Raw genomic sequence first — 16,201 nt, forward strand, 5'->3', positions numbered from 1 at the left:
ACAAACCATAGCAGCATATTTAATTTTAATGTTTTAATAGTTTAATGTTTGAATTAGTTTTTCTGATGACTATGTATTACATTTTTTTATCAGGGAAAAAAATCAATAAAAACTAGTTTATGGCCAATGATGACAAAATCTCTAAACATTATTATTGATTTCCATTATACTTACCGAGCTTTTTCCCCTTGGGTACCACATAAGTGTCACTGTGGCTAAGGCCCCATGGAGCCAGGAGTGTTTGCATGAATGCATAATTATTTGAAGGAAAATTGCCCTCAATCTCTCCATGTTGTGGGGTAGCAACTATTGCTCACCTCTGTGGCTCTGAAGACCATAGGTAACAGTCCCCAAACTCAGGAGGCCTGTGTGTCCCCTATTAGGTAGGCAGGATATCTTCATTTTAGCTTTCACATTGAAATAAAGAGGTAAATGTAAAGAGGTAGTGGCTGTCAGGGGATTCTCAGTCACCAGACTGCCTGGGTTCAAAGCCTGGGAGACCTTGCCCAGGTAATTTAGCCTTACTGTGCCTCAGATTGCTCATGTGTAAAAGGAAAGGTGATCATAATCTGTTAAAATGAAGGTGAGGGATAACAAGGTACTCAGGAGCATCAGGCTCCTAGGGTTGTTTTGAGATTAAATGAGTTAGTATCTACAAAATGCCTAGAGAAGAGCCTGGTGTGCGGTAAGCACCATTGTACAGGAAGAAACTCAAATTCACCATCTAACCTCTATTAGTCCTACATCAGGATTTCAGATGCTGCAGTGTACTTATCCCCTTTAAACATTTCCTGTGAAATTAAAATAACTGTACTTGAAGTGCCGCAGGTTCAGTGAGACACAAACCCAAGCTGAGAATCCGCATTGCAGGGGGGCTGGGAGCGCCCCAGATGGCTGTGGGCGTTGCTTTCTTAGCAGCACAGCCCCGTGGCACTGAAACAAACGTGCTGTCTGAGCCAGTGTGGTCTGCCTTGGAGAGAAGACTTTCCAGTAGGTTCCATAGCCATCATCAGAGGTTTTCTCAGGTAAACCAGCAAACACCAAAGTGGAATGGTGTTCTGCTTTGTCAGAACTGCTGGAAAGGAGTGGCTGGCTGGCTGCCTTGGAAAATGCTTGACTCGACTCCGGAGTTTCAAGGCAACTAGATATTCCATTGGGCGATACCCTGGGTGTTTTATTTAATTTTTACTTTTATTTATTTATTTTTGGTACTGGGGATTGAATGCAGGGATACGGTAGCACTGATCTATGTTCCCAGTCCTTTTTTATATATTGATTTTTTTTTTTTTTTTTGAGACAGGGTCTCACTAAGTAGCTCAGGGTCTCGCAAAGTAGCTCAGGGTCTCGCAAAGTTGATGAGGCTGGCTTCAAACTTGTATCCTCCTGTCTCGGTCTTCCCAGTTGCTGACACTACAGGCATGTGCCACCACACCCAGTTTTCCTGGGTGTTTAAAGGATGTTTCTTAGGTAGACTCTGAGTTGAAGTCACCCTTTCAAGAGCCTCCATCTGGCTGTGAATTATCGCCACAGTGAGGCTGAGGAGAAGCAGGGCAGTCTGTGAGAGCAGGTCCACATGATGGGGTGGGATCTGCCAGGTTGATTGACAAGGCTATGCACTTTCTCCCTAATCCAGTCTCTTGGCACAGGGGCCTGAGAGAAGCACCTGCTGCTCTTTAATGAAATTGGTGCCCTTCCTCTCACCCACTCCAGTCTGCCTTATTTTTTCATTCAGTTAGAAAGTATCTACTGAGGGCCTACTTTGTGCCAGGCACTGTGCTAGGCAGGAAAGAAAAAACATTCTTCCAGTACTTGTGGCAGAATCCTCCTAGAAGGAATTCACAGTAATAAAACATTTCCTCAAACCTCTTTCTGCCCTTGTCTTCAATCAGCTCTCCCCTGTCCCTGTTGGATATTCCAGTGCGCTCTTTACTCCCAGAGAAACCCATCATCATCTGTATTGGCTCCTCAAGGATTTCCTGGTGTCAAATGATTACTAAACATGAAGCCATAGCCTCTCACAGTGAAAGTTATAAAGGCATGATTTAAGGACAAGAATAGAACATAGAGATCATTCTGACCAAGTGATCATTCGCTTGATGGAAAAGGAAACACCCAAAGCTCAAACCCAGATCTCCCCTTCCTGACCCACGCCATTCCCATGTTTCCTATGGCTGATTCAGGGAGCCCTGGGGCAAGTCTGATACATGAGGGGTTGTCTTGGGCCCAGCAGCTCTCAAACACCTTGACCTTTCCTCCTTCATCCTTCTAATTTCTCTTCTCTTACTCCTAACAATGAGGAATTCTTATATTTACACCTCCCTCATGGGTACCACATCTTTTTTTTTCTTCTTTTTTTAGGAGGGGAGTTCCAGAGATTGAACTCAGGGGCACTCAACCACTGAGCCGCTTCCCTAGCCCTATTTCGTATTTTTTTTTTTAAAGACAGGGTCTCACTGATTGCTTAGCATCTCACCATTTCTGAGGCTGGCTTTGAACTTGTGATCCTCTTACCTCAGCCTCCTGAGCTGCTAGAATTACAGGCATGGGCCCCCACACCCAGCTGTTGCCATCACATCTTGAGAAGAGAGAAGGATGAGAGACCTGGGGACCGGGAACAGTGACATGGCTCTCCAAAACCACTTTCTCTTGATTGGCTCTGTATTAATGACTGGAAGAAGATGTGACCAAATATTAACAGTGGTGGCTTCTACCAGGATGATTGTCATTTTTCTCCTTTAAAAAAGAAAAATAATTTTTGTATTTTCAAATTTTCTTTTTTTTAAACTTTTTTTTGAGAGAGAGAGAGAATTTTTTAATATTTATTTTTTAGTTTTTCGGTGGACACATCTTTATTTTATTTTTATGTGATGCCGAGGATCGAACCCAGTGCCCCGCACATGCCAGGCAAGCATGCTACCGCTTGAGCCACATCCCCAGCCCCTTCAAATTTTCTTGAAGTAGAGAAATAATAATTATGATTATGTGTGTGTGCCCATGTAGTAGTAGATATATGTGTATATGTGGCACATGCGTGTGCTAGTAAAAGAGAGGACGGACCAAGGCACAGACTTCTCTCTACTAAATTAAGTGGGTTAAGCGCACACCCCACCCCAGAGCAATGAAGTTCAAGTTGCATCCCTGACAAAACTGGCAGCTTCACTGCACTTCACCACACGAAGTGATGGAGAAGAGAACAACGACAAGCAGATTACCAAAGATAGAGCATGGACTTCACACAGAGCTTCTATTGAGGAAAGGGAATAATAATATTGTTTTGCTCTGTGAGGCTGGAAGTAGAGGAGTAGGAGGAGGAAACTAAGAAAATTCATTCCAGATATTTTGCTTTATGGTGGCAAAACTCAAGGCAGAGTTGGAATCTGAAGAATCGAATCATCCAAATACCAAAACTAAAGTAATCCTGATCTTCACCTCAAAGTGCTGTGTCACTATCTCTAGCCATTGGAGCAACTAGCAGGCACCAGGTCTCCTTCTTATCACCCTTTTGGTAACGCTGAGCAGCCTTCCTGAAGCCTTTTGCTTCCTGGTACTCTGGCCCTTAGCATCTCTTCCTGTGGAGAATCTTCCCAAAGCCCTCCATGCTCATGATGGATTTGGGAGGCTCCTGGCCTCCCAGACTGCTGGTTTGACCCAGCGCAGGGAATTCATAACAGTGACTGTGAGCCTGAGTTGACAGTAGTCCCAAACCTCCCCAGAGACAGAGAGGGCCTGAAATGTGTGGGAATTTTGGAGGAAACAAGCCAGTTTCATCCTGCAGGAGGTCTCGTGAAAAACATTTGCATGATCTGACCACTCAGGCCCCCAATGCTGACCATCACGGTTATTCCCAGGATAGCTGCAAAGTTTTGGAACCTGATGAATGCAGCCGAGTGATTGATTTAGAAGGACTGAATCCTCACCTGACAGAATGCATGCAAGTGTGTGCGCGCACACACACATACACACACACAGAGCAATAGGGTCTTTCTAAAAAGTCAACCTCATTCTTTATTTCTTTTGATGATAAAATAATAATACGTGCTTTCTAGTAAAACTTTGTCACAGCCCAGATAGTTACCATAGCAAAGTGAATGATTCCAGTAAATCCACTCTGTTGTTCGACCTCATTCAACAATTTTTATATATAAAGATTCAGAGCTTCATGTATCTTCAGATGTGTATCTTCTCTCCTCCAGGGGATTGCACTCTACATAATCTTCTCCCTATCTCTTTTTACCTAGGCACCACTTCATGATAAATCATAGAGTTCTACCTCATTTTTTTTTTTAAAAATCTACAAAATATTCCACATTAAGTATGAACCATTATTTATTACACAATCTCTCATTAGTGGATGCCTAAATTATTTCCAATTCTTTGCTCCTATAGACAATACTAGAACAAATCACTTTTCCCACATAGGCACTGGGTGGATAATATTTCCAATGTCTCCTCACTCAGGAACTGTAAGCTCTCTGAACTGACTGTAGCTAAGATAGAGTTCCTTCTCTCTGGGGCCATTTTGTATTTCTCATCTTACCTTTGCAGGTTCTGCTGATCCCCTTCCATATGTTGGAGCATCCTTCAACACCTCCCCCCCGCCCCCCAGTCAGCTTGCACTAGAAGGTTGCTTTATTTCAGGGCCTTGGTAATTAATTTTTTTTGCAGAATAATTCCAAGGTTGGTATTGCTTCCCTAAGTCATTCTCTGCCAAGTCCCTCTGCCAGCTTTCCATTTATCCAAATGTGACCTGATGTCACTAGGGCCCCCCTGAGAGTTCCATAAGCTAGCTGACTTCAATTCCCAGGCCTTAAGCATTGGGCAAATCTCCTTTTCATTCCTGGGTCCTTAATTCCTCTTGTTTCTGTTTCTTTATTGAGTCAGATATCCTTCTCAGGCCTGTCATTCATAAAATCTAGACATGAAGGTGCATCCTATCTCCCTTTTTTTTTTTAAACACACGTTCTACTTTTTAAAATAATTTTATTTTATTTATTTATTCATTTTTATGTGGTGCTGAGAGCCTTGCACGTGCGAGGCGAGTGCTCTACCACTGAGCCATAACCCAGCCCCACATCCTATCTCCTTTTTTTAAAAAAATTTTCATTTGTTCTAATTAGTTATAGATGGTATTAGAATGCATTTCGATTCACTGTACACAAATGGAGCAAAACTTTTCATTTTTCTGGTTGTACACAATGTAGAGTCGCACACATGTGCAGTCATATGGGTACCTAGGGTAATGATGTCCATCTCATTCCAACACCTTTCTTACCCCCATGATCCCTCCCTTTCCCTCCTTTAAAAGCAGCCAGATGTGTCAGTTTTTTCTTGAAGTAAGTGTTTTTAAAAGAAAGTTGAGAGGTTTGTCAAGGGCTTTGGAGACCAACAGCACAGACTCTTTTATTTTGCTTTCGAGGGGAAAAAAAGAAAAATATATAACATCTCCCAACTAAAAATGCAAAATTCCAGTACCTGGTGCCCTTTGGTGATCATACAACAGCAGCACTTTATTATGTCTGTATTTTGGGAATATGTACATATTTCTCTCTCTTTGATACTATTGGGACTCCTTCCTCCTCATTAACTTTGATTAGAATCATTGTAGTGATTCAGGGAAGAAGAAAGAGAAAGAGAAAGGGAAAACAATTCTCATGATAGGGCAAGCACCCACCAAGATGATTAAAGAAGATGGCTGGATGGGTATTTGTGAGAAAAAAAGAAATTTTTTTTTTCTGAGATGGAATATATGAGACTAAAAGATTTTTTTTTTAATATAGAAAAAGAAGACATATACTCTAGAGAAAAGAAAGGATGTACTGGCCAAGAGACAGAGCTGTTGGTACTGTTGATTGGAGGCTCTGCTGAGCTGTAGAGCAAGTCAGGAGGAGGAGAAAAGAAGAGGAAGCCTAAGCGAGAGGAGAGAGGGCATTGGAGATGGTCACCATCACCAGTTTAGGGAACCATCACTTGAGATACATCTCCTAGACCAAGCATCTGAGGGTGTGAATCTCCTGCTCTGCTCTGGATGCAATGAGTGGTGCCCTGTTGTTGATTCCTTGTTGTTGTTGCCTTGAAGCAACACAAAGTGTTACCTAAATACTGAGTGGGTGTTGAAACAAAGAGGTCAGCAATTGAAAATACAACAGCAGGAATCTGAGGAATACCCTAGAAGAAAAAAAAAAAAGTACTGAAGTGATTTAGTGACTAGACTTGACAAAAGGGTCTTATAACCAAGCTGTATCATTAAATGCATTTATGTATCACTACAGTTTATATCACTCTCTTTTTTTTTTTTCCAGGAGCCTTGCAAACAACAATCTTCAGACACTCCCAAAAGATATTTTCAAAGGCCTGGATTCTTTAACAAATGTGTAAGAGGACCTAAGAAGTCAATGATTAATCAATTCATTTGGAGTAATTAAAAGGAAACCAGATATTGGTTACTAAAATTTTTAATTGGCTTTGAAATTAAATGAAAATTATCAGATTTTAATTTTAAACTTATATAGACTAGCAAATGAATCTTCTAAGGTATTTACTATTGGCAATTCTGAATCCACAGTACCCAGGCATTACTTTGACAGCATGTGTCTTTCTAAGAAGAGTACTGATAAATGTCTTCGAGTGGGTGGGAAGAAGAGACCCAGATAGAAATTTCAAGATCCCTTTTTTTCTTATGAGATCCAGGAAATGCAGCTGCAAAGAAAAAACATAAAGGAGTCTGGGAAACTGACAGAGTAAGATGAAAGGTTACACCCATGGGTTGGTCAGTCAACAGAGAAATGGAGCAGGAAATGGGGGAAGGGAGGAACATTTGCCTTTTCTCTCATTAGACAGAACAACAACTCTAGGCTTAATCCCCAGGAATTTGGCTTAAGCCCCAGGAAGGGAATGAACTTAATTATTTTTGACCCCTTTTCAAACAAAAGAGCTTTCAAACTTTGACTTTTAAGCCTCAGAGTGAAAGATCTTTGCAAGGAATTTGTATATTTTGCTGTAAGCAAAGCGAGTACTATATGCCTAACCCTCTCAAAAGCAATTTCATTTCATTAAGTGCCTTCCATAACATTAGCGGGGTATTTAAATGTCATAAGTAAAATATAGGGACAAATGAAAGGATATGTGAAAATAAATGATTTTTTACTGTTCAGGTACTTTGCCATAGAATATATATTCAAAACAACTTTTCTTCAATAACAAAAAAAAAAAAAATCTGAGTGAAATATTTTCTTCTAAGCCCAGTATTTAACTTCAAGTCAGGAAGCTCATGAAAAACTTCCTTTGTTCCTTGCAGTAGGCCCCAGCCCCTCCTCCACACCATTACCCCAATTCCTGAATGATGGTTTATTTCCAAGAGAGGGACAGAATCAAGTCACTTCCAAGAACGTGCTGGACAGATCAGTTATCTGCTCTGGTTTACAATAGGTCAGAAGGGTTGACACTCATTATTCTGGGTCAAAATGCTCTTGAGATATGAGGTCAGTTCTGGGAAGGTCTTGAAAGTTGGATGATGCTCCCTGGCAGAATTGAGATGTAGCTCATGTTTGGGGGGCGGGATCCTCTGTACCTTCCTTGTGTTACTCTAACCCTTGAAATTGTCTTAGTCTCTCTAGGGAATTCCATAATGCATTTGGTCTTTTGGACCTAGTCTGATACGTCCAAATCAAGAATTGTCTTAGAAATCCAAGGATCCATGCCAACCTACCTTTTAGTGAATTTCTTGGTTTCTTGAATGTATCCCCTAAAAGCATTTTTTAAATGCTTGGCATGAAGCATTTATTTATTTATGTTGCATGAAGAGTAGATAGCACCTATCTTGAAATTCTATGTGATCAAAAAAGGAAATGGAATTCCTGAACAGAAGCAGTACAAATAAACAAAGACCTTGGTTAATTAGGGTCACATGTGGAAATTTAAGTGATTACAGGCATGAGCTATTGTATGTCTGCATTAACTCTGCTGTGGCACAGTCATTTCCTATTAAAACTGAATTTATAGACTATGGAATAGGATCAGGATTAATTATGTCTATGAGAAAGAAGAAATGCAGATAGCTTACTCAATTTAATTCTGTCCTATGTTTTATCCTGTAGACCTGTGCTGTCCAATATGGTGTCTGCTAGACACTTGTGTTACTGAGCACTTAAAATGTGCTGCTAGAGTAATTGAAGAACTGAATTTAAAAATTTTACTTCTTTTTTTTTTTTTTTTTTGGTGTGGAGATTAAAGCCAGGGCTTTGAATATGCTAAGTAATTCCTCTACCACTGAGGTACTCCACTCCAAGTCCCTTAATTTTTTCTTTTTTTTTTTTTAAAAAAGAGAGAGTGAGAGAGGAGAGAGAGAGAGAGAGAGAGAGAGAGAGAATTTTTAATATTTTTATTTTTTAGTTCTCGGCGGACACAACATCTTTGTTGGTATGTGGTGCTGAGGATCGAACCCGGGCTGCACGCATGCCAGGCGAGCGCGCTACCACTTGAGCCACATCCCCAGCCCCTAATTTTTTCAAGTTTAAATTTAAAGACTGTTGGCCAGGGACATAGCTCAGTGTGTAGTGCTTACTCAGCACAAAATTCTGGGTTTGATTCCCAAAACTGGGGGGGGGGGAGTGTAAAAACTATTTCTCAGTTCCAGTATTAGGAAGACTTTTAAGTACATTTGGAACACTTGAGTATGTGAAACTATTTTTTCAACTGCAAATCTTATAAAATCTAAATACAGATCACACGTTTCTAATGAGAATTTAGCATCTGAATTGAGATATATTATAAGCATAAAATACACAGTGGCCTTCCAAAAATTTAGTATAAACAAGACTGCAAGATATCTCAATAATATTTATATTGACTGCATGCCTGAATGATAATATTTTTCAATGTATTGGATTAAATAAAACATACTATTAAAATTGATTACACCTGTTTCTTTTTACTTTATTAAGTGCGGCTCTAAAGAAAAATTAAGCTACGTGTGTGGTTCATATACTATTTCTATTGACAGCACTGCTGTAGTCTAAGCTACCTTTAAATCCAAAAGAGAGAAAGTGATGAGGTTCCATTGACTGGGGTAGCCTTTAAGGCTGCTCTGTGGTCATTCTCTGAGCCCAAATTGAATGGTCAGGCAAGTTCAAGGCAGATCATGGGGCATATGTCATGCCAAGCAGGGCCTTTGTACTGCAAAAGTAGCTGAGGTTTGTCTTTCAGGGACCTGAGAGGGAATTCATTTAACTGTGACTGTAAACTGAAGTGGCTGGTGGAATGGCTCGGCCACACCAATGCAACTGTGGAAGACATCTACTGCGAAGGCCCCCCAGAATACAAGAAGCGCAAAATCAATAGCCTCTCCTCCAAAGATTTTGATTGCATCATTACAGGTAATATATGCAAAATCGTTTTGCATCATAAAATTAAAATAAGCGCTGTGGTTTTTTAATGTACAAGAACTCATATTTTTACATCTTAAAAAACCACTTGAGCAATTTAGTTTTTAAACTATGAGTCATTAAGACTTCATGTGCTTAAAAGCAAAGTAAAATTGTCATTTTGCTGTTTTTCTAAAATAACAGTATTTCTTACAGATATTTGAGATTTAGCCAAGGAAAAAAGTATTACTATTAAGTTACCATTACTCATCATCATTTCCTATTTTTGCAGAATTTGCAAAGTCTCAAGACCTGCCTTATCAATCACTGTCCATAGATACTTTTTCTTATATGAATGATGAATATGTGGTGATTGCTCAGCCTTTTACTGGAAAATGCATTTTCCTTGAATGGGACCATGTAGAAAAGACCTTCCGGAATTATGACAATATTACAGGTATGAAAACCCTAATAAAAATTTGAACGGCAGAATACAACAGACACTAGTATGGCAGTATATATAAATGTGGATGTATAACCAATGTGATCCTGCAATCTGAACATGTGGTAAAAATAAGAATTCACACCCCATTTGAATCAAATGTATGATATATGATATGTCAAGATCACCGTAATGTTTTAAGCAACCAATAAAAAAAAAACAAAAATTGAACGGGAAGTTAAACTGCTTTAGCCAAGGGTAACAGGAGAAGATGAGAGGTATGAGGGCAGGCACTGAGCAGGGCCAGAGTCATTCAAATCTCAACGCTACCTTTTATTAGATAACTAAGAATTATCCTCCAAGACTTAATTCCTTCACTTGTAAACTGAGAATAGTACCTAACACACAGGGTTGTTAATAAGATATGTCTCCTTACCTTTCCCAAAATAACTTTCAGGAGCCTCACTAGAGATGGTATCCCTCTTTCACTTTCTCAAGGATTCTTCTTCCTTTTCTCTCCTGCAACCAGTGACCTAAAGCTCCAAAAAAGTTACAAGTATCATCTCCTTCCTTCCTTGGGGGATTCTAGAGCATAAAGCAGTTTTTCTAGAGCAGGGAGCAGTTCACACTTAGAGCAAACCAATTACAGGTAGAGCTGGGGTTTGACCAAACCATTGCTCTAGGCTTTGTAGAGTAGTTCTGGAACCTTGAGGAATCCTAGCCCAAGTTATAAGTCCTGAAACAGCTAACCTGGCTTCAAATTGGGTTAGGTAGTCACAGTTGGCATAGCCTATAATCCCATTGACTTGGAAGGCTGAGACAGGAGAATTGCAAGTTCAAGGCCAGCCTCAGCAACTTAGTGAGACCCTGTCTCAAAATAAAATAAAAAGGCTGGGGGTGTAGTTCAGTAGTAGAGTACCCAGGGTTCAGTCCCCAATGTCCTCTCCCCACAAAAAAAAGTATTTGGGAAATAAACCCTCATTCAGGAGTTGAGGTAATAGGTGTCGGGGAGGGACTGGGAGTCTATTGGTGGGACTTGGTTTGAATTCGAACTCTCCCTTGTGGTAGTAGGACTTAGCTACTCTGAGCTTCAGTTTTCTCATCTGGAAAAGGAAGATGAAATTTTTCTCTTAAGGTTGTTAGGAAAATATGATTTGATAAAGTACAGGTAAACTCTCAATAAATGGCAGTTTTTAATTAGAATTACTCTGCTTAACTTCTGACATGTCCAGGAAAACAATGTTGTTTTTGGTAAGAGGTAAGAGGACAAAACTCAGACTATACCTGTGTGTCCTGAACATCTTAGAGCAGGCTAGGTGTGACATGACAATTTTGCTGCTGGGAACACAGCCCTATGAGGTGAAAAGGTACAGAATTTCAGAACACTGGGGCCATTGGCCTTGGAGATTGGTCTTGCTTAATCAGCCAAGGAAATCTCTTGTTTTAGGCTGATTTTGTTGTATGGCCCCAGCCTGCAGGAGAATTGCAAGTTCAAGGCCACCCTCAGCAACACGTTCCAAAGAGGATGGCCACACAACTAATCTCTTGCTTGTCTTTTCCCAGGCACGTCCACTGTAGTGTGCAAGCCTATAGTCATTGAAACTCAGCTCTATGTTATTGTGGCCCAGCTGTTTGGTGGCTCTCATATCTATAAGCGAGATGGTTTTGCAAACAAATTCATAAAAATCCAGGATATTGAAATTCTCAAAATTCGAAAACCCAATGACATTGAAACATTCAAGATCGAAAACAACTGGTACTTTGTCGTTGCTGACAGCTCAAAAGCTGGTTTTACTACTATTTATAAATGGAATGGAAATGGATTCTACTCCCATCAATCCTTACATGCGTGGTACAGGGACACCGATGTGGAATACCTAGAAATTGCCAGAACACCTCTGACCCTCAGAACGCCTCATCTAATCCTGTCCAGTAGTTCCCAGCGTCCTGTAATTTATCAGTGGAACAAAGCAACACAACTATTCACTAACCAGACTGACATCCCTAACATGGAGGATGTATATGCTGTCAAGCACTTCTCAGTGAAAGGTGACGTGTACATCTGCTTGACAAGGTTCATTGGTGACTCCAAAGTCATGAAATGGGGAGGCTCCTCCTTCCAGGATATTCAGAGGATGCCATCTCGAGGATCCATGGTGTTCCAGCCTCTTCAGATAAATAATTACCAATATGCCATTCTTGGAAGTGATTACTCTTTTACTCAAGTGTATAACTGGGATGCAGAGAAAGCCAAATTCGTGAAATTTCAGGAATTAAACGTTCAGGCACCAAGATCATTCACACACGTGTCCATTAATAAGCGTAATTTTCTTTTTGCTTCCAGTTTTAAGGGAAATACGCAGATTTACAAACATGTCATAGTTGACTTAAGCGCATGAGACACCAAATCCTGTGGCTGCCATCAGAAACTTTCTACAGTACATGATCTGGATGAACGCAATGCATGATGACTCTTATCACTCTCGCAAATGAATGCCTTTCAAACATTGAGACTGCTAGAACCAAGCACTATCAGTATCTCCATCCTTAACTGTCCAGTCCAGTGGTGTGGGAAGTTACCTTTTATAAGACAAAACTTAAATTGTGTAACTGTTCTTTGCAGTGAAGATGTGTAAATAAGCGTTTAATGGTATCTGTTACTCCAAAAAGAAATATTAATATGTACTTTTCCATTTATTTATTCATGTGTTCAGAAACAACTGCCAAATAAAATGTTTACATTTTCTTTCATATCCCAAAGGTAATTATTTACAGGAGTCGTTTTATTCTTGTTGATGGTATATTGAGGAAGTAGTTTTATACAATAGGATTATATTTGGATGGAGGATTTATGGTATGAATAATGAATGAAGAAAAAACATTGAAATTGAATACCCATAATTTATGAACATGTTTGTCTGGTGCTGTATCGGCTGATTCTGAATAGTCAAAGGTGTTTCCAGAGGTCATGGCTTTTAGGGAAACTTTGAGGTGAAATGGTGACAAATGAAAAGAAAAATAGAGAAGTGTTACCTGTTATAAGAAAAATAATTTGAAATAAATCCTTTCCTGTCTGTTAGCCCCAGCTAAGAACACTACTCAGACAATTTATAGAGAAATTAAAATTAATATTTAGGATTTAAAAATCCCTATTCAGGGACGTTCTAAATATTTGACTCAGAATCATCTGACTGCTGAAAGAGATTGTAACCTTATAGCACTTGCTTCAAATGTACCTGCTAGGAAGCCCTCTTAATATCAAGGATGCTTTGCTTCTAGAAACTAATTTTGATCTTACCGACCTGCTGCACAGTGCCTGGAAGGCTCATATTTGATTTTCTAAATTCCTGCTTTTGGATTACATGAGTTATTAACACCTAGTATAATGCCTGTGTAAGGCTCTCAAAAACACTTTTGAAGAAGCATGTGGGTCCTCCTCTTATAATAAACTTTATAAGGCCCTTTGACTTAATCGGTCAGCATTTCTTGAGTACTTTTTAAGAATGGAATATGGTTGGTGGGGGCAGCTACTAAGGAAGGGTAGGGTACCGTCCTAATCCTCTGGGGCCTGAGAAGACTGCAGAGCAAGCAGTGAGTGCCAAGAAGCATTTGAACATTCCAGATTATAAGTATTATAGGAGCATCAAGGATGTCTTCTGGGAAGATGTAGTCCTTGTTTGAAATTAAAGAGAAGATGTGATTTCAAAAGAGGATTGTGGCTGGGCATGGTGCTTTTTTCATGTGATCCCACCGACTTGGGAGGCTAAGGCAGGAAGTTTGCAAGTTCACGGCCAGCCTCAGCAATTTAGTGAGGCCTTAAGTAACTTAATGAGACCTTATATCAAAAAAAGGAGGGGAGTGCCGGGCACGTAGCTCAATGATAAAGCACCCTAGTACAAAAAAAAAAAATGATGAGGGGTGGACATGGCAGAGAAGATACTCCTGGCACAAACTGGTTGTGTGCATGCTGTCTTTATAGAGGGCATTAGAATCTGCTTCTGCTCCTCAGACTCTTTAGTCATATTACCAGGTAGGAGCTGGCAGGGAACATCTCCTCTGCTTTGCACGTATCTTGCAGGCTGAGGCATTGAGGGTCAACAAAATAATTACACAGCCTCTGGAAGCAACACCCTGGAAAGGTACACTCAAGACCAGATTCCTTCATCCATATAGACTGGACATGAGTTCTGATATCAGAGTTATAGAGGGGAATACTTATCCATTCCTGATCCTACACATAGGGAGAACTGACCTTGGAATGTCTTAATTCATTCTGTTCCATGGAGGAACCCTTGATTTGTAAAGAGTGGGTTTAAATCCAGCTGTGCCATGTTCTGGTTTTGTCCACCAACAAGCTACTTAACCCATCTGAGCCTGTTTCTTTATTTTGAAGGAGGGACAATAATACCTATTTCTGAGGACAAGGGAGAGGTTAAATGAGCAAGTATATGTGCAGTAGATTGTATTTTCAAATATGTCTCTCACCCAAGCTCTGTGAGGATCTTTCGAGGTGGGGCCTAATTCACCTGTTCTCAATCTGGATGGGTTTGAGGTTTGCCTCCAATCTGTACAATGTGCTGGAAATGATGCAGTTTGAATTTTGAGAGTAGGTCATAAAACAATGAAATCGTCTGCCTGGTAAATCGGGACACTTGCTTATGGAGCCCTGAGCAGCTATGTAAGAAGTCCTACTCGCCTGGGGCCACCATTCTTTGTGGAAGCCCAAGCCCCATGGAGAAATCACATGTTGGTGCTTTGGTCTATTGTCCCAGCTGATGTCTCGGCCAACAGACATCATGGACCACCAGTCCTGAGAGTGGATACCTCCTGATTCCAGCATCCCCTACCCCCAACATCAAGATCCTACTTAGATGTTCCCAACTGAGGCCACAAACATTATGGAGCAGAGACTAGCCATCTCCATGGTACCCTGTCCAAATTCCTGGCCATAGACTCTATGAGCATAATAAAATGGTTGCTTTAAATGGCTAAGTTTTGTGGTGATTTGTTACACAAGAGCAGTAAAAAAGCACATGAAATGTTTACCAGAGAACTGGTACATGTGAGTACTCATCAAGTGATGGTTACTGCTAATTGTCTCCACATCTAGAATATTGCACTTCTGGGTCACACTATACCTTATGTTTTAATGTAATTCATTTCATTTTAAAGGGTAACTCCTTATCAATATATCAGTGTTCTTACCTTGTACCAGCATTGTGCTGAGTTTAGGGATTCAGAGATTAAAATGTATATTCTACCCTGTTAAGTTTTCAGAGAAGCATTAACATTGAATTCAGTAAACTGACTCTAATTTACCGAAATCCTGAGGCCCAGAGCTGCTGGTGGAGTTAGGCCTATCATTTAGGCCTTCTGATTCTCAGCCCGATTCTCAGCCCAGTTCTCGCTCCATCACACAGTGCTACCTTTTGAAAAATCATTCTCCAACCCCAACATGGCACTATAGACAAGTAGAGAGAGGAAAAGTGAGGAGACAAACAGAGAAAATAAAGCTAAGGCAGACTGAAGAGGATGGCACGTGATAGGTCAGCTTTCATACGAATCGGCCACCCTTTTCTAGGAGTTACCCCCTCTCCCTTTCCTCCATCCACCCTATCTTATAACTCCATTCCCCACTCCAGCTGCAGATGACTGGAGCTGGAGTGAACTCCTAGTCCAGATATTCAGTCAAGAAGCTGGGCTGCATTAACCTGAACCCCACTAGTTCTCTCTCCAGTAGAGGCTGGGTCAATTAGCCAGGTACCAAAATTTGAAAGGTGTTGATCTTAAATCAGCCTCCCTAAAAGCAGAGGGGTTCGTTGAGGGATCACTCTCAGGATAGAGCCATAAGGGAGTGAGAACTGAATGGGGCAGGGGAAGATGCTGAACAGTCAGGAAAAGGCTGGTCTGAGACTGATCCTAAGGAGACATGAGCATGAATTGGACCACAGAGTGTGTCCCACATTAAGAATGGAGGATGGCCTGGTGTACCCCCCATTGGACCATCCCTGGCCAAAGAGTGCAGGGCATAACCTCCCAGGCAGCTCCAGGGGAGACAATCTTCCAGAGAAGGGTGCACATGAGCTGTCATTGACCAATACCCATGATAGCTGCAGGATGAGTACCCAGCCCAGAAAAGGGCATCTGGGTGGGGTGCCAAGAGCATATGCTACCATGATGGTGACTGAGGAGCTGAAGACACCATTTTGGAGCAGCCATGGTGGCCATGTGCTGCATAAGCAGAGGAAACTGGTAGGAAAAGTGAGAAGAGAAGATTCTTATGTAGAAGCTGAGAAAGAAGCCGAGGTGAGAAACGACATAGTCTAAGAGAGAGAACAGAAAGGAAGGAAGGAAGGAGTAAGTGGGAAGAAGGAACAGGAGAAGGGAGAACACGAAGGAA

The 16,201-nt window shown here is 40.8% G+C and overlaps 1 protein-coding gene across 1 annotated transcript in view; it reads left to right on the top strand.

Moving 5' to 3' along the window:
- Positions 1 to 12,511, top strand: part of Lgi1 (leucine rich glioma inactivated 1) — a 33,652-nt gene extending 21,141 nt beyond the window's left edge. Inside the window, exons 5-8 of the mRNA XM_026397393.2 lie at positions 6,300 to 6,371; positions 9,202 to 9,371; positions 9,652 to 9,816; positions 11,365 to 12,511. Coding sequence (XP_026253178.1) covers positions 6,300 to 6,371; positions 9,202 to 9,371; positions 9,652 to 9,816; positions 11,365 to 12,200 — 1,243 coding nt within the window. The 3' untranslated portion in view covers positions 12,201 to 12,511. The remainder of the gene's footprint in view (positions 1 to 6,299; positions 6,372 to 9,201; positions 9,372 to 9,651; positions 9,817 to 11,364) is intronic.
- The last annotated feature ends 3,690 nt before the right edge of the window (positions 12,512 to 16,201 follow it).

Source organism: Urocitellus parryii, chromosome 5 (assembly GCF_045843805.1).
Source record: "Urocitellus parryii isolate mUroPar1 chromosome 5, mUroPar1.hap1, whole genome shotgun sequence".
Classification (NCBI taxonomy): domain Eukaryota; kingdom Metazoa; phylum Chordata; class Mammalia; order Rodentia; family Sciuridae; genus Urocitellus; species Urocitellus parryii.